This window comes from Syngnathoides biaculeatus, chromosome 18, assembly GCF_019802595.1.
Source record: "Syngnathoides biaculeatus isolate LvHL_M chromosome 18, ASM1980259v1, whole genome shotgun sequence".
NCBI lineage: Eukaryota > Metazoa > Chordata > Actinopteri > Syngnathiformes > Syngnathidae > Syngnathoides > Syngnathoides biaculeatus.
In genome coordinates, this window is record NC_084657.1 from 6,479,443 (window position 1) to 6,502,252 (window position 22,810).

Sequence of the window (22,810 nt, forward strand, 5' to 3'; positions counted from 1 at the left end):
TATCAATGTTAAGAAAGAGAAGATTCTATCATTTCCTACTCTGATGCACTATCACTCAATGGAAAACTGGAAATATTAGCAATACTCCTTTCGTATAGTTGCATATGATGTACAGATGATAGAAATGATCTCATCGCAGGTTGCGTAGTTCTCGCATGAATTCATCCCCTCCCACTCGGCTCGGTTGTCTTCCTGGCTGCACTGGGCCAACAGCTTCCAGGTTTACGGCACCAAATGTATCTTATTCGTTGAGTACATGACTCCAATTTCGTGAGTGATTCAGTATTTTCACATGTTTTGCAGATATTTACTTGTTGTCTTTCAAGATGGCTGAGTGGTCTAAGGTGCCAAATAAAAGGACCAACTTCTTTCGGTTAATGGGTGTTTTGGGCTCTGAATTAAGGCGTAGGTTCGAATCCTACTTGTGACACGGTATTTATCGTGGCTCCGTAGCTCAGTGGTGAGAGCATTGGTTAGGTAAACCTGGCTTTGTGAGTTTGTTTCTAAAAGGGGCCTCTGAAATGACACGTCCTCTGAAATGACATGTTGTGGCAACTCCTCACAGGAGAAGCTGAAAGAAAGTTTTTTTTTACTTTCAAGAAGTATTTCTGGGACATATGGGAGCATTTCAGAGCATTTTAGTGTCTTTCACACCACAAAAGGGAACCTTCAATTCATGTTATTTGCTTTAGCAGGAATAAAGTAACATTCGGGAGTACCAGTACATTTGTAGTTTTATTTAGGGGGTATTTTGGCATGGAATTAACCCCTTAACAGCTGAGCCTCAAAATGTCAGCTAGGATTTGTGTGCAGTTATTCGTCATTTTACTGCATGTACAATTACAGTTAAACTGAATGAATAAAACACATAAACAGAACTTGATTTGAGCTTTTTAGTTAATTTTTTTTTATCTGAATAACTGTGAATTTTTAAATGTGGATGGAATAAAGCCATGGACAATAAATTTCTCATAACAATTTGAATTTTTCCTTGACTATGAACTGTAAACTTGAATTAATCCTCACACACAACGATGCCAACGATTGTCACGAGTATGTGGCAAGAGATAGGACCCAAATGCAGGGACATCATTTTCGAGGGTAGTTTGATTCTTTCAGAGGTCGTAGACAGGGAAGCAGTCCAAAAAGGCAGAAGCACAAAAATCACGTGGCAAAAAGGAACAGTCCCGAAATTTTGAAATGAAGTCCAATAACTAGAAGGCCCAACATGGAACATGAACAAAACAAGACTTAACTAAAGTGGCACACGAACGCTTGTGTAATTGCACACAATGATGAGTAGCGCTCCTCTGCAGAAGCAGCAAAGTGAAGAGAATTGAATTAACGACGCGTTGTCTCACTCTACCGGACACAAAGTGCGCTGAGGAGAGGACACCTGCAAAAATTACAAAATTATAAAGCGCTGTAATGATTCAAAGTGAAAATGACACAAAACTGCTCCATTACTCTCCATCCAATGGACAGACATATGTTGCCGTTTTCTGTATTTTTTTTATTTTTAGCTCACTGATGTGTGGAGTTTGCCTGAAGGCTTTTGGATGGAGGTCACGCCGACGTATCATAAGTGGAAACAATTGTTATTATTTTGCATTACCCCATTAAAAATCTGTTGTTTAGAACTATGATCATTCTGTGCATGTACCTTACAGCAGCTCGGTTAGAATGAGGTAATAGTACCCTTCTTCATTTTCTCTCCAGAAATGTTACGTGTTATTACGATCATACCTGCCTCATGAAAACTGTGATCTTGCTTCGTCAACCATTTAAACCAATCGTGTTTGTCGGGGATTTGGTCATACCACTCACCTGCACCTCGTTTGTTAATTATGTCTTGTCCTCTTTTTTAGCTTCGTGTGTCACGTATTTGGTGGCCAGTCCGTGTGTGTGTGTCAGTTTTTAGAAGCTTCATAGACAGATAGATAGATAGATAGATAGATAGATAGATAGATAGATAGATAGATAGATAGATAGATAGATAGATAGATAGATAGATAGATAGATAGATAGATAGATAGATAGATAGATAGATAGATAGATAGAGATAGATAGATAGAGTAACAAAATGCTTGCAGAAGGTTTAGAAACTGCCTTGAGTCAAAAATTACAAATACACATTTTTTTAAGCTTTACTACTTTCTGACAGTGACTGACACTTTTCATTGTGATGTTATTTGGCGAAGTAGTCAGTCGACGGCACTCCTGCGTCGCTCCCTCTGAATTGACCCCTCCGTACAGAGCACTTAACCACGCCTCCTGAAGTGACGTCACGCTATGTGCGCTGATGTCAGACAAACAATTAGCAAAAATATCGGCGCAGCAAGAAAAGAATAGAGCGAAACTGTCCGATTTACCGGCTGATTTCTCACTCGCATTCTTAGCTAACAGTGAAATATCGTTGAAAAGCAGACAGCAGGGCTTCAAGTATTTCAGTGAGGGATATTTCAATGGTATTTACATGCATATCGACGGAGAAACCATTGATATGAGCGCGAGATCTTTCCGGAGTCAGAGGAAGACCGAGAAGCCACATAATATAATATATTATAACCCAAAGACGAATTCGTCATTGACAGTTTCCTATTTTCGTGTTACATATCACACTTGTGTGCAGAATCTGTATATGTATCTGTATAGCCGTTTGTGAACCGCCGTATGAAGGAAAAGAAGAAGGCGAGGCTTGATTTACGAGTTGTTTCTCTCGTTTTCTTTGTGTAACGTCACGCGCTCCCCTCAATAATTATTCTTGAATTAGTGCCAAACCAACGTAAGTCCCGACAGAGTACGACAATCACTACTTTAGTGTCCTCAAACATCCTTCCTTCAGACTTGCTGTCTCGGTGCAGGTCGAAGGCTTTTAGGACTGCTAGTCCGGTTTAGCTTAGCTCACCGCCGAACAGAGACACGTTTGTGCAGTCAGATCATCGCAAAATATCGCTCAACACAGATCAAGTGTGACAATCATTCACACGTAGCTATATTATGCAAGCGAAGAACCGCTAATTCATTTATATGAGACATGTATTGAAAATCAAATATAGGACTTACCTTCGTGGAAGCATATCTGTTCCGGTTGATGGATTCACTTGATCATGCGGTCTTCCACAAAGTTTGATCCATCAAAGACATTTTTCGTACTGGGTCTTCGGTTTTGGAAAGGGTACGAATTGAATTCCACCAACGAGCCTTTCAGGATACCTGTCGTCACTATTATAAAGTCCCTGACTACACCTCTTAACCATATCTATTGTTAAAGAACCCAAATACGCGATAAAACGCCAACAGAAGCTATACTGGACCATCCAGCGTAGTCTGAGATCTGAGTCCGAGATTATGCAGATCTCTGGCCTCTGATTGGTCAGTGACGCGGATTGCGCAATTTCTACGGAGGGGTCAATTCTTCACTTTTGGTATTTTGAAAAAAATCACCTGTATTTGACGCATTTGTCAAGACAACTGGTAAATGTTTGGGAAAAAAAACCTGAACGGGGTTCCTCAAACTCACTCACTCTGCCGTGTTTTTTTTTTTCTTGAATTTTAGGACGAAGCTGACACTGATGAAAGCTCGCCCAGCCCTTCCCGAGTTGGAGGACGAATTCCGGATTTTGGAAAACAATGTACCTATTCACGTTTCCATCCCCACCAAATCCAATAGGAAGCAAGAAACTAGCAAAAAGTCCAGCAGTTACGAAGGTAGCTCAATGGATGGAGGCTCCAAGGACAACAGGCAGGATCTGCCCAGCAGAAAGACAGTAAAAGAGCAGATGGACTGCAAAAAAAACAAAAGGAACGAGCCGATGCTCGATAGTGACACCTCCCTCCCAAAAAATCAACTGTATCCACGTCAGGCGGCCGCCGACCGACCAAAAGAGGGAGACGGAGGCCCAACGGACGGCCGGATTGTCCGACGTTCTTCTAGGATAAAAAAGGCTTTAAAAGCCGTCGGAGACCCTCCCAAGAGCGGGAAGCTGGATGCAAAAGTCAAAAGAATGAAGGCACGTCATTGGGATCGTGCCAATGGTGACCTGCCGTCCCCTTCAGGTAAGCTCTTGTCATGTACAGCTGGAGAAAAACAAAATGTCTACTTGGATACAAGCTCCATTATTAAAGGCGACATCTGATTGATAGAAGGACCTGTGCACCGAATAAAATTACACACAGGTAACCTTTAAGATTCGACCACAAATATGTTCTGGAGAAGGACAGCGTCTGTGGAGGATGCGATTGTTGTTGCCTGAAAGTGGCCCCGGATATACAACAAACCTCGCTTATTGTGGGTCCAGGTATACAGCCATCCTAGCTTATTATAGCCTCCCTGGAGATGAGTCGTGCTGGGGAAGTTTTTCTGTTAACTACTCTGCACCACTGTTATTTAATCCCCTTTATCATTCCTTTCACATGAGATGTTGATATTTCATTTGAGTATTGTGGATGAAAATTGTATATTTCTAAAATACACTTTGCAAACTAATTCATGTTTGAAAAAAAGATGACAAATGTATCTTTCATCCCACAGATTTTGACTTGAGGAATCTCAGCCCTACATCTGGTGGAACATTCCAACAAAACCGGCAGTCTTCTCATTGCGGACCACCCAATGAGCGGTGGAGAGCTACCAGCATTCTGAAGGACGCCAAGGCGGACCCCCTTCATCTTCTAAACCCAGCTCACAAAAGGTCCAACCTAGGCAAGGAAACAAAAGCCCCCCGAAGCAGAGGTCCGCCAGAATCAGAAGGAGGTGCCGTCGGGCAACTCCTCGGTCGAAGGGCAGCTCGGGTGCCGAAAACTCTTGAATCCTCCGGGGACCGTTTCTCTTGCCTAAACTTATCTAGCAACAAAGAATCTGCTCATAGTGATGACGTCCCGCTGAAGGTCTACATTCCCGACAACCTCAACAGAACCTTCATTGTGGACGGAGGTCGAGCCAGCCCGGAAAGCATTGGCCCCTCACGCAACATGTCAGGAAAAACGATGCTATGGAATTGCCCGCGGTGGGAGGCGCCAAGTAGGTGGGGGATACTTTTTGCCCAGCTGGCTTGGTCCCTGTCCGTCCACCCTGGTGGACGAGAGGGTAGTCTCCCTCCACTTTTGGGTGGGGAGACGTGTCCTGATTGTTGTTTTTGCCTCTGCACCAAACAGTGGTTCAGAGTGCCCATCCTTTTTGGAGTCCTTGGAGGGGGTCCTAAAGAGCGCTCCCGCTGGGGAATCCACGTGTGCAATGACAGTAAGACCTGGAAGAGCGTGATTTAGAAGAATGGCCCTCCCTATCAGAAGCCGAGCGGCGTTTTGTCAATGGAGTTCTGGTCTCGTAACGGATTGTCAATAATGAACACCATGTTCAAACATATGGGTGCCTACACGTCCACTTGGAACCAAGTCACCCAAGATTACAATTTGATGATCAACTTTGTGGTTGTGTCATCGGATTTGCGTCATCATATCTTAGACACTCAAGTGAAGAGAGGGGTGGAGCCTTCAACTGATCACAACCTGACCAGATGGTGAGTTGACTTGATGGTGGGGAAAGACGCTTGTCCGACATGGCAGTCCCAAATGTATTGTGACGAATCACTGTGAGAAAGTGTTTCAACTCTCACCTCCGAAAGAACTTTGCTCATGTTGTGGGGAACATTTAGTCCGAGTAGACAATGCTCCACGCCATCATTAATGAGGCGGCCGACCAGGGCCGTGGCTATAAAGTGGTCGGTGCCTCTGATAAGGGATGGGGAGACCTTCATGGCTTTTGGGACTCCCAAGGCAGGTCATGGGTACCAGATCACCAAGCGGAATGCAGCTTCAGTAGTCACTGAAGCAAAAACCTGGATGTGGAAGGAGTTTGGTGAGGCCACGGAGAAAGACTTCCTGATGGCTTCGAAGAAATTCACCATCTGGCGTCTCAGGAGGAGGAAGCAGTGCACCATCAACATTGTGTGTATTGAGGATGGGGCGCTGCTGACCTCGACTCGGGGAGTTGTGAGTTAGTGGGGAGAATACTTTGAAGACCTCCTCAATTCCACCGACCCGCCTTCTCATCAGGAAACATAGTCTGGGTTCTCTGAGGTGGGCTCTCTTATCTTGAGGTCACCAAGGTGGTTAAAAAGGTCCTCGGTGACAAGGCCCGGTAGTGGATGAGTGTCGTCTGGAGTTCCTAAAGGCTCTGGATGTTGTGGGGCTGTCCTGATTGACACAGCTGACTGGAGAGGTGGACCCCCTTTTTAAGAAGGGGGACCAGAGGGGCATCATACTCCTCAGCCTTCCCGGTAAGGTCTACAGTGCCGTGAAAAAGCATTTGCCCCCTGAATGAGTTCTGTGTTTTTTGGGGTTTTTTTTTTTTTTGCATAGCTATCACACAGATTTCAAATCATCAAACCAATTTTGATGTCACTTAGACAACCCAAGGAAATACAAAATGTAATTTTCAAATGACATTTCAATTTATTCAGGCCCCCAAACCTTTCTGGCACTCTCTGAAAAGGTAATTGCTCCCCTTGTTACATCAAAAGGTAACTGTGACTAACTACAAATTTGGTAAAAGCGAGTCTGAAAAAGGTTACAAACCCATTTCCAAGGCTTTGGGCTCCAGCGAACCACTGTCAGAGTCATTATCCACAAATGTAGAAAGCTGGGAACAGCTGCAAACATTCCCAGGAGTGGACGACCAACTAAAATTACTCAGAGTGTGCCAACGACTTATCCAGGAGGTCACAAAAGAGCCTCATGCAATATCTAAAGACCTGCAGGCCTCACTGACCTCAGTTAAGGTCAGGGTTCATGACTCTACCATAAGAAAGACACTGGCTAAAAATAGCATCCATGGCAGAGTTCCCAGGCGCAAACCCTTGCTGTCATCAAAGAACACAAAGGTTCGTCTCACTTTCGAGAAACAATATCTTGATGATCGCCAAGACTTTTTGAGAAACGTTACGTCGATTGATGAGTAAAAAGTTAAGTCTTTTGGGACAATGTTTAGCCCATTAGATCTGGCGTAAAAATGGCATAGCCTTTGATAAAAAGAACATTATGCTAACCGTGAAGCATGGTGGTGACAGTGTGATGGTCTAGGGCTGCATTGATGCCTCAGGACCAGGACAACTTCCCTTGATTGGTAGAACAATGAATTCTGCTGTGTACCAGAAAATCCCGAAGGAGAACATCCAGCCATCAGTTTATGCCGTCAAACTCAAACATTCTTTGATCATGCAGCAGGATAACAATCAGAAACACACCAAGTCCACTTCTGAATGGCTCAAAAGAAGACAAAATTAAGGTTTAGGCGTGGCCAGGGCAAAGTCCGGATTTGAATCCAATTGAGATGCTGTGGTGTGATCTTAAACAGGGAGTTCGTGCTAGAAAAATGCTTCAATATGGCGGAGTTGAAACAGGAGCGATATGAAAGCAGTCACTCACATTTAACGAGCGCGACCGCGCTCGCGCGCCTTTGCGGTTGCAAATCTGCATAGTCGAGCACGAAAAAATGTGATGTTGTGAGGGAGGACATGAGGACAATGGGTGTTAGAGAGCAGGATGCACGAGATAGGCTTAGATGGAAAAATATGACACGCTCTGGCGAGCCCTCAGAAAAAGATAATATAAAGAATACCACCATAACATGCTGATAATGTTTTGACACATCTGTTGTTGTTTTGACACTTGGAGTTACGCAGCAGCTTGATATACATCAATCATACTATGAGAAGAGGTTGTGTGTACACAATATCATGAAAATATTTTACTTATTGTGAGAACTAAAAGAGGTTAAGTTGTTTACTTTATTACTGTGACAATATTTCACTGATAATATACCACTATATTAGTTGAGCTAAACAAACTCATGATTGGATGTTAGTGAACAATCACTCTCGAAGCACATTTAGTCATTGTATTACAATATAATGTATTATGTAACTAATTCATGTTAAAATAAAGATTTCAGGCAAAAGGGATGGACTACGCACTTCATCGTTTTTGTTTTTGTTTTTCAATATTGTAAGATCATAGAGTAAAGTGATTTAAATGCAGAAAAAGTCATGTATACATTTTGGAAAATTTAAATCAACAAAACCGTCAACACTAGTGAATTGATGAACATGCAAAATGATTTAATATTGTAATATCTTGTCAAGTGAATGGATTGAATGCTGCAGCTGCAGCAAAGTAACTTACTTCATTCCTCTATTATGTTTAAATAATGTAGTGTAATATCGCACTGGAGTAGAGTGATCTGAATAATTCGGGCAGGAGCAGTGTATAAGAGATGGTCTACATTGAAAGTACCAAAAGCATCACACATAATTTGTTTCTGAATATGTGAATAATTATAATAAGTGTGACATTCTTGTGAGAGATTGAGACTGCGCTTACATGGACACGTCTTTGATGCCGGCCGAGATTGAATGCGCATGCATGGAGACGCCTTTGAGGGCGGTCCTCTATAAAACTTAGACTGATGTATTTGCGATAGATAATAAAATTTATTACAAGGCTGACGAGACAATAAATCATGCCCCCGCAGCCTGTTTACATATCGCCGCTCCGTTTGAGCCTGGGTGAGTTTCTGTCACGAATATTGGATAAAGGGTCGGACCCAAATGCTGGACTCTGAGCCAGTGATGTGATTTCGAGGGTGGTTTTATTGCAGGCAGAGGTCATACACAGGTGCACAATCCCAACAAAGGCAAGGCCACAAAAACAAGAGGCAAAGGTCCAAAAACACGACAAATTCAGGGTGTAGTCCGCCTTTCCCCCAAAGTTAGCTGGGATAGGTTCCAGCTTTCCTGCAACTCTTGTGAGGATAAGCGGCTTGAATAATGATATGTTATGACAAATTGTGTGCATGTGCGCTGAGGCTGCGTCCCAGCCTCAGCCAGAATGTGCCTTCAGCGGCCCTGATGTGAATGGACTTTTGAGACCACTGATATACATAATCAGGGGAAAACCTGTATTACCAAAAAAATAAAAATAAAAAAAATCTGTTTAAAACACTGACAATTTTGAGTCACAGGCCTTGCCATGTCTCAACAGGCGGGATGGTAATGGTAGATATTATACAGACATTTTCGCACCTTTGGATTAAATTCTTACTCAAAAAGATTTTGTAGATCATGTCTTAATTGCTACAAACACAATACTCAAGGGAACTGCAGACCTAAGAGAGGGCAGTTTCCCCAAGGTAGTCAGCCTTTCCAGTTTTTACACATTAATTTTATTGAGTTAAACAGCATTACAAATGTTTAGTTTTGATCTGGTCCTTATCTAAACGGGTGGAGATTTTGCCATGTAGAGTGCTGATGCTATTACTGTGGCAAAGTTCTTGTGTAAGTATATTATTCCTTCTCATGGCATCCCAGAAAAATTGTATGGCAACAATGTGACAAATTTTGTTAATGAAAAAAAAATGAGTCAAGTATCTGCAACTCTAGAAATATTTAAAAAAAAATCATTGTGCAGAATTAGTGGAACGAAGCAATGGGACAGTGAAGTCTTGATTAAGGAAAACTACATTTAGTAAAACTATATATGAAAATAACCCCAACAGATAAAGGATTGTTCCCATTTGAAATAGTATCTATTAGATTATATTATATTATATTATATCAGATTAGATTAGATTAGATTAGATTAGATTAGATTAGATTAGATTAGATTAGATTAGATTAGATTAGACTGCCCATGGTAGAGTGACCAGTGCAGCAGTCAGAAGAAAATACTTTAAGTGATTGGGTGAAAGAGATGCTGCTAAATAAAACTGTAAAAGAAGCAAAGGATCTGCCGCCTACTGTGCCTTCTTCACAGGTGCTGTTGGTGTCCATTGGTGATTGGGTCCTGAGAAAAGTCATCAAGAAGAAGCGTTGGTCCTCACCTCGCTGGGATGGTCCACTCCCACGGTGATAAAGATAGCAGAATGTCCCACATGGATACACTTGTCCCACTGCAAGCCTGTGGCTCCCTTTTCATTCAACGACGGGTAGCGGTGGGGTAGAAATAGGCTGCCCTGGTCTCAAACCGGTGAAGAATTCAGCTGATCCGCGCTTGAGCATGTTAGGTAAAGGAGAGCCACTATTGGGACTGCTGGCCTTCGTGCTGTTTGGACCATGGCTCCTCCGCACTGGCCAGTCTGGGACTGTACGTGTTTATCACTGGATCTATGGACATGAATCATCATGGAGCAAGGAGAATCCCACCTCTCCAATGGACACCAACCCCTGGTACGCTTATGTGAATATGGTGTCCCTCCGTGGACAACCAATGTCAGATCAACATGTGTGGTAAAGCTGGAACGACTGAAAAGAAGTGTGCAGCAGCGACGATTCCGACAATGCCAGCAATTCCACATCCTGGTCCCAGACTTCATACCAGGCCAGGAGAGGATGCAGAGAGAAACCATCTGAGGTCTTCAGGACGGACCTGATCACCACCATGAAGGTGCATGACTCGTACCAGCTCAACGCAGAGGATTACTACGTCCTGGCCGATCCATAGAAGCAGAAGTGAGAAAAATGGTATCTACGTGCCCGCTAGCCCACAGTCCATCCCGGAGCCCGTGGCCCGGGTGCTAACTAACAAAAGCAAGGATGTCATGTTCATCAGGCCCAAGAAGCTCATCCGCACATCTGCCACCCTGGTCCTCATGTAGACATCAGGACTTTGGCGGAGGGCATGTGTCACTACAATCTCAACGAGGAAGACGTCACCTGGCTGCAGGTCATCAACTAGGAGTTTGCAAAGTTGGCAATTCTGCCACAGGATGAATTCGCCATAGAGTGCTGAGCACCGTTGTCATAACAACATGACACATACTACCGAGACACAGTAGGGCCTTGGTATCGAGTACAGCGAGAATGTGGTGTGCGACGTGCCAGTTCCCCAACGGAGAGGATGACAACGAGATGGTGTTTTGCAACAAGTGCAATATCTGCGTCCACTAGGTATCCTGCCAATGTGCCAGTTGTGCCCGAAAACGGGCGATGCTATGAAGCCTACCCGCAGTAGAACCAAGTGGGTAAATGTCAGCTCTGCCTTGTGGATCCCAAAGATGAGCAATGGGAACCTGGAGAAGATGGAGCACGTCACCAACGTGTCGCACACTCCCAGCAACAGCCTCCACTCCGGCCTGGAGATGAACATTATCGCTCAGAACAACAAAGTCAAGTTCAAGTTCTACTGGCCTAAGCACTCGGGCCTTAAAGGTAGTGACTCTGTGGAGCGGGACTCCACCACTGAAGTTGAAAATGAGGAAAGCATCAGGAGCAAGAAGGGCAAATTGATAGGAAAGGTTGGAAGGGACAATAAAGAGGACACGGCTGCCCTCGGCTTCATCCCTTTCGCCTCGTCGTCCTTGTGTCTTGTTTGTAAATGTGACCCGCAGGAAAAGCGTGTCAATGTCCGGACGATGAAATTGCAAGAGATGGAGGAGGTCTTCTACCAGTTTGTGGACACCGAGAAAGTGGGCCGTCACCTCAAGATGACACCCAAGACAGTGGACTTCCTGTACCAGTACTAGAAGCTGAAGCACAAAGCTAACTTCAACCACCTGCTGCTCATGCCTAAGAAGGACGAGGAGGACACCTTGGCCAGACGTGAACATGAGGTGTTGCTGAGATGACTGCAGCTATTCAAGCAACTCAGCCAAGATCTGGAGATGGTGTGCAACCTGACTTGGATGGTGATGAAGATGTAAAGACAGTTGTTTGGAAAAATATGAGCGATGGAGTGCAGGACAATGGCCTGACTTTAAATGGACAAGGACTCTGCACTGTCACCAGCAGAGCTGAAGAATCTCTTCTGTGTTTGCCCTTATATGCCATGGGGCGCAAAAGTCTACATGACTGTCCCAATCACCAGCGAGGGTTACATCTCTAATCACGGCTTCCACTGTCAGTGGAGGCTGTGTGCTTATCTCGACATCAACCGTTGCCTTTTTCCTTACATGTCTCACGACTCCAGTACCAAGAATATCTACACTCAACTTGCTTAGGCTGCTGTGTACCCGCACTTGATGAGTTCAGAAATGAGCAACGACGTTCACCCACTGTTTATTTATTATTATTATTATTATTATTAGTAGTAGTAGTAGTAGTAGTAGTAGTAGTACTATTCGTCCTGGTTCACCTCTGGGCCTTGGTATGTTATGATGAAGTTCCTAATATCTGTAGTTACTGTTCTGGGTTTGTTCTGCCTTTTCATAATGTGTATAATCGCACGTTTGAAATCTATGATGGTTCGAGCACGGTCAAATGTTTTTGTGAACTATGCCCTTCTACAACAAGTAGACCCTGATTATATGCAGCTCCAGCCAAAAGGAAACTTTTGATGCGTTTTATATGCTCAAGTGTAAATGATGAACTTTCTGAAAATGCAACAGCATTCTGATGTCCCCACTCGTATTTCCAAAATGAAAAACAGGAGGGAAATGTTAAAGAAATCATTCATATGTTCTCATTGTGTACATACTGTAGTTGGTTACACATCACCACCAAAGTACCTTTGAACTCACTGTCTTGGAAACAGATGTCATCAATCTAACTTGATGTAATCAATCTAACAGATGTAAACAATCAAACAGTCACAGACACTCACACACACAATCATCATGTGATTCACTGAATAAAAAGAAGCTGCAAGGGGACACAAGTTGGAGTTGGTTGGAAGCAGGGAGAAGTCCTGTCGCACCCCTTGCAGCAAGTAAAACTTGAAGCCTTGTCTGTTCGCCTTCTTTTAATAGAGAGTCAAGCTTTTTAAACCTGACGTGTTATTATTGTAGTTATTCATTCTGTATTGTTCTCTTTATTTTTCTTTCTTATGTACTTTATTACTTACGTCAGGGGTGCCCAGACACCGGTGGCCGGTGGGGGAAGCTCCTTTTGTCCTCCCCAACCCCGGTGTGAGTGCATGCTCCCACCTGCCTCCCCACCCAACCCATCTCCGCCTCGGGGGAAACGGCGGCCTGCGCACATCAACACAGTGAGCCCATTTGGAACATTCGTTCGACTGTGGTGACAATATGTCGTTTGGCCAATTAGCACGCTACTAATCTATCTTTGTACTTCTATTTTGTTTTTGTTTTGTGTTGTATTGTATTGTGTGTGATTAAATTTGTCTTAAACGCAATACAATTGCTTTGTTATATTTTCCTGGTTTGACCAAGGCTATTTAATCTCAATTCACAACTAACATATGCTATAAACTGTGAGACAAATTAGTCCCCCCACCCTATTATTATTATTTTTTTTACTAGCTCGATACAAACCTCATTTGGAACCCACAAAGCTCTTGCTCTTTGCACCTGTGCAATCCATTTTTCACCACGAATTGGGTCATTTGGAAATGTGTGAAAAGTGAATCCATCCACCCGAGTATTTGAGCAAAATCCAGTAACCCAATGAGCTGGCATTTGAGCAAAAACGCAGGACAAAACAGTTAATTTCTCACCTGTACAAGATGTAAATACACTTGATCCTGCATCTGAAGTTGTCTGCAAATTACATAATTTCTGGGTTCTTCTTCAACCCCACACAGTCCACAGATTTTTCATGGTGCGAGAGTAAAAAATCAATACACGGCAACATTCTGACGTGCTGTGAACAAACAGATGATTCCATTTCGTCTGATTTTTTTTGGTTAACAACATACTAAATTAGGGTTAGGTTAGGCTAACCCTAACCCTAAATTTCATGTTTTTGGTGTAAGTGGCACTTTAAATACTACTCTTCCCTGGTTGCTCTCAAACTTTCACTCTACTCACTCGCACCTGCACGCACTCCTTTTCTCCATGTCGCTTATTTGCTGCACACACCTCACCGCTTTTTTGCACATACTCCGACAGTCATTGCATCTTAAAATAACGTTTAAGCATTTTTAAAATATGTTGCCATTATTTTCAAGTTAACATAAGTGTGTCGTGTGCTCGTCTTCGCTCTATGTTGCCCAGTCTAATTTGCTCACGAAGCACCAGTGGTGTGCGGCGCATGAGGCGACAATGATGGTCAACAATGTTGACTTGCTGCGTAAGATGCCTAATTTGAATTGGATTTTTACTTTTTTTGTGCGCAACAGTGAATGTCTGCGCACAGAGACCACATCACACTTGCACAATTGTGCATGCACGGATCTTAGAGAGAACATTGGTTGAGACCGGCCCAGAGTTTGCACTGGCTTGTGACCCCCATACAACTGCATTAGGTCGTTGCAGTCTTCATTTGAAATGCTCCTCCAGGCCTATACTTCAGCGTCTTTCAGTTATCGTTTGTTTATGGGGGGGTTCTTTCTTCAGTCTCCTCTTCAGGAGATAAACTGCATACTCAATTGGTTTGAGCTCTGATGATTGTCTTGGCCAGTCCAAGACCTTCCACATTTTGTCTTGATTAAGTCCTGTGTTATTTTGTCAGTCAGTTTTGTGCCTTGTTGCAGTATGAAGATTAGCAAGATTCGTTTGAATGCATTTGCAGGCAAAATGGTTTTGAGGGCAGCACGGTGGCTCAGCTGGTAAAGCATTGGCCTCACAGTTCTGAGGTCCCGCGTTCAATCCGCGATCTGTCTGTGTGGAGTTTGAATATTCTTCCCGTGCCTGCGTGAGTTTCCTCCGGGCACTCCGGTTTCCTCCCACATTCCCCCCAAAAAATGCAACATTAGTTGGACACTCTAAATTGCCCCCAGGTGCGGTTGTGAGTGCGACTGTTTGTTTCAATGTTCCCTGCGATTGGCTGGCAACCAGTTCAGGGTGTACCCCGCTTCCTGCCCGTTGACAGCTTGGATAGGTTCCAGCACTCCCTGCGACCCTCGTGAGGATAAGCGGTGAAGAAAATGGATGGATGGAAAATGGTTTTGTGGACGTCAGAATTTATTCTGCTGTCATCATCATAAGGTAAAGACTAGTGAGCCTGTTCCAGAAGCAGCCGTGCTTGCCCAAGCCGTGGCATTACCTCCACCATGCTTCACAGATGAACCTGTTTATTTTGAATTCCAAGCAGATATTTTCTTTGTCCATACTAATGCTTTTCCATCACTCGTTACTTTGGCCTTTCCAACACACGAGTCTCTTGGTCTTGTCAATCTATAAAATTTTGGTCCCAAATTTTTGTGGCTCATCTCTGTTCTGCTTTGCAAAAGCCAATCTGGACTTCTGATTCTCTTTGCTGGTGTGCATCTTGTTTTATGGCCTGCATATTTCTTCTTTCAAAGTCTTCAAATAATGGATTATGATGCCTCTACCCCTGGCGTGTGGAAGTTGGCAGCGATGTCACTGAGTTAACCAAGGTGGTTATAAAGCTCCTCTGTGGTTAGATCCAGGAGGTATATGAGATTCGCCCAGAGTTCCTTAAAGCACCGGAAGTTGTGGGACTGTCCTGGGTTGACACGCCTCTGCAACACCGCATGGACATCAGGGACAGTGCCTCTGGGTTGGGAGACTAGGGTTGTGGTCTCCCTTTTTAGAAGCGGGACCAAAGGGTGTGTTCCAGTGACACGGGGCTCAGATTCCTTAGTGGTAGGCGCTGGAGAGGAGCGTCTCTCAGGAAGTCGAATCTCAGATTGAGGAGGAGCAGTCTGTTTTTTGTCCTGGCTGTAGAACAGTTGTTCATCGAGTCATCGAAGGGGCATGAGAGTTTGCCCAAATGGTCTACATGTGTTTTGTTAGCTTGGAGAAGGTGTTTGATAGTGTTTGGAGAGTTTCAGCTTTAGAATTTGGTCCTTATTGCTGGCAGTAAGTTGGACCTATTTCCGATCAGGGTTGGACTTCTATGGACAGAATTTCTTGGGGCAGCTGAGCTGGAGAGGGGCTCTGGTTTGGTGGCCTCAGTATTGCATCACTGCTTTCTGCAGATGATGTAATTCTGCTGGCTTCATTAACCCGTCATCTCCAACACTCGCTGGAGCAGTTCACAGCCAAGTGTGAAGGAATGAGAATCAGGACCTCCAAATCTGAGACCATGCTCCTGAGTCAGAAAAAGTTGGCGTGCCCTCTCCAGGTCTGGGATGAGACCTTGCCCCAAGTGGAGGAGTTCAAGTATCTTGGGGTTTTATTCATGAGTGATAGAAGACTGTAACAAGAGATCAACAGGCAGATTGGTGCAATTTCTGCAGTGTTAATCTATGTCCCTACCCTCCCCGATAGTCACAAGCTGTGGGTTGTGACCAAAAGAACAATATCCTTGATAAAAATGACCGAAACAAACTTTCCTTTGCAGAGGGTCATGATGCCATAGCAGCTGTGTTGTGTTAGTCAAAAGCGTGCAAGGTTTAGAAAAAGATGGCATTGTGTGTGAGATCACAAGACAACAACACAAAGACATTGCACAGCTGCACACCCCTGTTCATGAGTCTGATGTGGGCAGAACTGTTAGACCAATATCTTTGGTTTTCAAACTGCCTGTATCTTAAAACATATTAATTTTATTAACTGAGGCCCTAATGTGGAGTAAATAAATGGCAGACTTACTCCCAAGATAAACACTTAATATTAGGGTAAGGGTTAGGGTTAACTTAGCTAACCCTAACCCTTAATATTTAGTGTACAGTTATTACACTGGATTAAACTAAGATCTGGATTAGTGAAGTGTACACAGAATGAAGCTATTTAATTAGCTTTGTCTTGTAAAGCTTTTTGATAGGAAGCAGGAAGACTACAACACTCCCTGTTGACACTAAATTAGGGCAGGTGGAAAGTTCTTTGAACTTGTTAGGGTTAAACTGGACATTCCCATCATCAATTAGTCCAGTGGAATGAAAACCCCAATTTCAAACCTCTGCTGCCTTCTGACCACATACAGCTATGGCAGTGCTTCTCAATGATTCTGTCCTGGAAGCTCCTATGATGACACTGGTCCCAAATTGTGGTGACCTCGTCGTTTCTCTGGTCACATCAGTGTCATGGAGAAGGTGGACTTACTGCATGGGAAAAAACTTGTTTTTCATATTTGTCAGGTTTATCAATTAGACATTCATTAAACTGGACAAAAATGAAGGAAAGACACCAGTTCAAGTCTCGCGAGGAGAGAGGAGAGGAACTGTCTCGTAAAATTCGTCACTACACTCACTGATTATCCTCCAGACACAAAGTCGAGGCTCAGTCCCGGAAAGGGTCTCAAGTGCCGTGTCCACGGTCTTTGCTTGAACGTCGACTCAGCCCCTGGAAACCTCAGGTATCTTGAGATCTGGCTCGAAGGACCAAGTAGATGTCAGGTTTACCAGTCAGACAGTTTTTAAACTGGACAAAAAGGAAGCAAAGACAGCAGTTCAAGTCTCTCGGGGAGAGAGGAGAGGAACTGTCTCGTACAATTCAACACTGCACTCTCTGATTATCCTCTTCTAAGCACCTCTATTTATTTAGTTTTAAGACGCCCCTTATTTACATGGATGTTACAAAAAGGAGAGGAGCAAGCAAAAATGTTGGAAACAAAGGTGTACCTGTTTGTTCGTGTGTGTGTGCATGTGTGTGGAAGATTGCTGAGTACATGTGTGGTCATCATTTCTTTAACACGCAGCAGGTGCTCCTGGTTCTGACAGTTCTGATGATTAGAATTTTTTGTTCTTGCTATCTCCTGTTAGGTGGCTTCCATGTTATCTGGGGCAGAGCAAAGCATTTCTTTATTGGAATCAGATGTATGATAATTATATTCACAATTAAGGCAATATCCGACAACACCATTCAACACACCGAATCACCCGGGGAGGACCTCCAACTTCTTCGTGTTGAAACTATTCATTGCTCAATTGGCATAGAGCATGGCACCAGAGGTCGTGTTTGTTGGTGGGAGGGATTTTCTAATCCCACTGGACAACTACTGCCCGGCTCAAGATGGGGAGCCCCCAGTCAATATGGTGCTGTCCTGCCACAGTCTGCTTTCCACATTGGGTGGATGGGTATGACATGGTGTGGGAGCAAGATGGGATGTTCATGATGCAATGCAGGAGGCACCAGAACTGGACCAAGTCATCGATGAGTTCGGCAGTGATCCACCAAAGTTACCTATGATGGATATTTTTCAGATTGGAGAGGTCAGGTGCTTCTTATGAAGTCTTGGCCGAGGATGTGTAATGTAGTGGAAAAACTGCACTATGCACAAACTTTTTATGCACCAATATTTCATGAAAAAAATGTTTAAGTTAAACAGTGTTATAGAGTTTATTTATTTAAGACCGTGATTTGTGTTATCAACAGTATTAATAAAATGTTATGCCTTCACTGAGCATTTACTAAAGTTGATTGAGGGATTCTGTCCTGGCAATTACAGGGACCAGGACAGGTGCATGCTGTGGCCTGTCCCGAGATATATACTACCGCTACATCGGCACATTCGCAAAGACATTTTTTTTGAAAAACAAGACAACAATCAAAATATCTTATCATCCAAGTAATTAAAGCATTATTCTAAAATACTGCAGAGCAGCAGCCATGGATTATGCAAGAGCGCACACACAGAAACACACACAATAAATTGATTCATTTAAAAGGAAGCCAAATGAGCACATGAGACCCTGACAAGGTGATAATTCCACTGGCACGCAAGCAAGAATATTAAATAGAGTCTGATTATTCAGATAGACTATCACCTTCCTCTGAGATTATCATTTCCTCCATGAGATGGATGAGAAAAACAAATCTTAAATGCAGCATAAATTTCCATTTACATTATTAATGTGAGAAAGTAAAATATAAAATGCAAAAAAAAACCGAACCTGATAATCACTTTAAGTCAGACTTGAAGAGCTAGGCTATGTTCAGTTTCATTCATAAATATACATTCCAATAAAAGATGTAATGTCACAAAGTGTGATGGCATACTGGTTAAGCTGTAGAACGTTGGCCTCACAGTTCTGAGGACTGCGGTTCAAGTACTGCCCTCCTGCTGTCTGGAGTTTGCATATTCTCCCTGTGTGGGTGTTTGTTTTTTTCAGATAACAATTGTATTTTTTAGTAATTTTCCCCACAAAACAACTTTTACATTACATAAAACGTGATTGTTGATTCCTTAATGGAACCCACTCCCCACAAGCAACCAATAAGAGACTGGTGTATTGTGGCTCACTCACTCACAATGTGGGACTGGGTTGGTTTCAGCCAACCCAGCCGGTCACACAAGCTGATCTTGACAATAGATGCCATTGAGTTGCTCTCTGCTTCAGGGAAATTCCTCTGACAGAGGGGCTGAAACAGGTTTTGGGCCGCGAGGCACGGACTGGGACTTCCCCGATGCGGGACCTGAATGCCTGGTCAGACGACAACCTGAGCCAGTTGAGCCTGTGCAACCATGCCATTGTCTGACTTGGGACTTTCTTAGGCCCCTTTATTTCGATCACTATGTGACTGATTGTTGAAACTTCAGTCAGTGCATTGCCTATAAGTCAGTAAATTATTGATCAGCGAACCCATTCATTTTCTGCCTTGTGCCATGTTATGAGACTCACTCACACCCTGCTGGTCCAATATGTATTAGTATGAGTATATATAAATAATATACCTATATTTTATATGTATTTACTTTATTTATTTTGCAGACCGCACGATTCATCACTTAAACTGCTGCTCCCTTTGCACAAATGACATGGTTAGCACACTTATCTGTATAGATTTCACATCTTGCACGTTTTATAAGGAATAATTCCTATTAACAGAAATGTCTTTAATTCTTTGTTGTTGTTACTATGTTGTTCGTTCTTCTCTGTTTTTTGTTCTGTATGTCATACCAGGGCAGCACTGATTGCTGGAGAAATATTTATCCTGTGTTCTACACACTTGGCTATTAAAGCTGATTCTGATTCTGATAATCTGGCAGAATAACCCAAAGGCCAAGGCTATGTGGCCACACTGGCAGTCTACCTGATTTACTCAGCAAGGGAATCCCTAGTTCTTGCCTTTATTTTTACGTTTTTTGTTGTTGTTGATCGTTCCAGAAACACGGAGGATGTGGGGAGTAACATACGGCTGTATGTATTGTGTGTATGTGTCTGTGCTGTTTTTAGAATCAGTAGGACCTCTCAATTGCACACAGCACAATTGTCGGAGAGGTTGTCTGAGCCACCACAACTGGCTCCTCTCAATGCAGAGGAGCACGGACTCAAATCTGAGTCTTTCCTGGATAACCAAGCTTCTCACCCTATATCTAAGGGAGAGGTAATGTGAAAGAAAATCATTTTGGTCACCTTTGTTAAGGATCTTGTTATTTTGGCTATGACCCAGATGTCATGCCCATAGATGAGGATATAAATGCAGATTGACCAGTAAATTAAAAGCTTTGCCTTTCAATTTAGCTCCTGCTTCACCACAACAGACCAAAATGAAGTCTGCATTACTGTAGATGCAGCACCAATCCGTCCATCAAGCTCCCATTCCAATCTTAACTCAGAAGTGTACAAAACCCCAAGATCCATGAGCTCCTCCACTTGGGGCAGGATATCATGCCCAACCCTTTTCCGACTTAGAACCATTGGTCTCAGATTTGAAGGTGTTGGTTCTCATCCCAGTCGCTTCAGACTCGACCGTGAAGTGCTCCAGTGAGAGTTGGTGATCACAACTTGTTGAAGCCAACAGAACCACATCATCTGCAAAAAGCAGAGATGCAACACTGAAGCTTCTAAACCGGAATATCCTTGTATGCCTCAGCTCGCCTAGAAATTCTGTCCAGAAAAGTTAGGAACCGAATCAGTGACAAAGGGCAGCCTTTGTGAAATCCATCCCGCACTGGAAACAAATCTGACTTACTGCTGGTAATGCAGACCAAACTCCTGACACCAGTCAGTCAAGGACCAGAAAAGCCTGTATCTGGAGGTTTGGTTCCCCATACTCCTGAAGTATCCCCCCATTGGACTCCCCGAGTTAAACCATTGAATGCCTAACCCAATCCAAAAACACCTGACAGGATCCCTTCTTCAGGTCGGTGGCATCCCTCATCGTTGATGTCCACCAAGGGGTTCATGACTTGGCTCCACAACAGGCTCTGACCAGCTTATAGCCATAGTTCTGGTCGATCACCTCAATAATGGAGCCGCAGAACATGGTCCACTCAGACTCAATGTCCCCCACCTCCTCTGCGATGAGGGTGAAGTCACAAACCCCTCTACTACAATCAGGTGATGGCCCAGGGTGAGATCAAATGACTGTATTTCCTCAAATATCCAACATTGTGTTGCTTCAATATTATATTTGTCCATAATGAATTATTGATGAATGAAATAAAAACAATAGTTAATTTGATCGATGACTTCAATTTCAAAGATAGTTGTCATTTCCTTTCCATATAGTGTACTGTTAAAAAATGAAATGAAAACACGTTTCATTTAGTCATTGTTTTAGTAAAGATTTCATGATCGAACTGGCCTTCAAAACATGTGCTTCTACTTTAGACCAAAAAAAATCTTCATACTGTTTGTATTTGAGAGAAAAGCAAAACAACACCCTCTGTATGTCCGATCACTCTGGCATCTCTCCTTGCATGCCAAGACGGGTGTGGTCAGATTCTCAGCGGTGTGCAGCAAAAATATGCAGTAGGGCAGTGGTACTGTTGCCCCAGGATGACAACAGTTGACAAAGATTGCTCTACTTTCAAGTTTTTGTCAACTTTTATTTTTGGAAGACTTAAAAAAGACCCCAATAAAACTATATTGTTAAATATAGACATTTAAATATTATTTGTAACCATACCATAATTATATGCTAAAAGTGCCTTTCAGAGAATCTTAAAGTGAACTGAGGATGAACATGATACCTCCATGAACAAAATGAAAGTCACATTAAACATTTGACAAAATACAGCTGCAAAATCACACTTATCTTGATCTCATTTTAGAAAAGTAGCATCAGTAGTTCATATTTTTAAGGAAAAACGCGGGCAAGTAGGCAAGTATAAAAATGCCATAAAAAATCACTAATATCAGAGTGATAATTACAGAAAATTCAAAATACAAATACATGTGTAGACGTATTTACAAAACCGGAAAAAACAAGAACAAAACAAAAAAACATTATGTCCGAGAATAACTGAGCAGACGTTGCGCCACCCAGTAAACTTTTTTTTGTGACATTCTTCACAACTAACTAACCCCTAACCTATGATCGATAGATAGATGAATAGTCTGGTACAGAGACCATTGTGCAAATGATGAACAGACTTCAAGAAATGTAAGCAGTTTTAAGTGACACGCAGTGTGATAACCTGCAACGATTTAAATTTTACAAATGGTGCAGATACCGTACTTCTCAAGCACATGAGTGGCCAGGATTGATCAACAACAGATACGCAAATAGTGCAAAGTGACGAGACTACTACATTGAGCCGTAATACTAATAATATAATCGTAATATCAAATAAAAAAACTGTAAATTTTAATGTATAAAAGGCCCGCCAGAGATGTGACAACAATCTGAAGACAAAATTGGGAGAATGTTACAATGCAATTTTAAGTTAATCTTAAAAGAACTTGATGGTGGACGGAAAAAGTTGTTGGTTTTATTTTGCATTACTGTCTTTGATCACGTCAGTTAATAGATGTTTTTGTCCTTACCCATTTCCCCATGAGTGATTATAAGTGTAGTTGAATAAATTAGAAATTATCCTGTATATATCATATAAAGAGTATGTTTTAATAATCATTCAAAGTTACATCCTCTTTTTTTGTGCCTATGTGTTTCCCAAATATAGTGGTGAGGCAATATGTATAAGTGGATGAAGAAGAGGCATGTAATTTACAGTACATTATATTAACATTGTTTATTAAAATCAGTTTATTTATTTTGCATGAGTTTGACTGGTAAAATGCAACATCTAACATGGCACGTGCAGCCATATAGCGGTCACAAGTC

At 42.8% G+C, this 22,810-nt stretch overlaps 1 protein-coding gene and 1 pseudogene across 1 annotated transcript; both read left to right on the plus strand.

The window, feature by feature from the left end:
* The first annotated feature begins 161 nt into the window (after nt 1-161).
* LOC133491470 (uncharacterized) lies at nt 162-9,571 on the plus strand. The gene is made up of 3 exons (XM_061802618.1): nt 162-270; nt 3,560-4,059; nt 4,535-9,571. Exons 1-3 carry the CDS (start codon nt 257-259, stop codon nt 5,266-5,268), a joined length of 1,248 nt encoding a protein of 415 aa, XP_061658602.1. The 5' UTR covers nt 162-256; the 3' UTR covers nt 5,269-9,571.
* Nucleotides 5,755-13,032, plus strand: LOC133492237 (protein Jade-1-like; annotated as a pseudogene).
* Nucleotides 13,033-22,810: the final 9,778 nt, after the last annotated feature.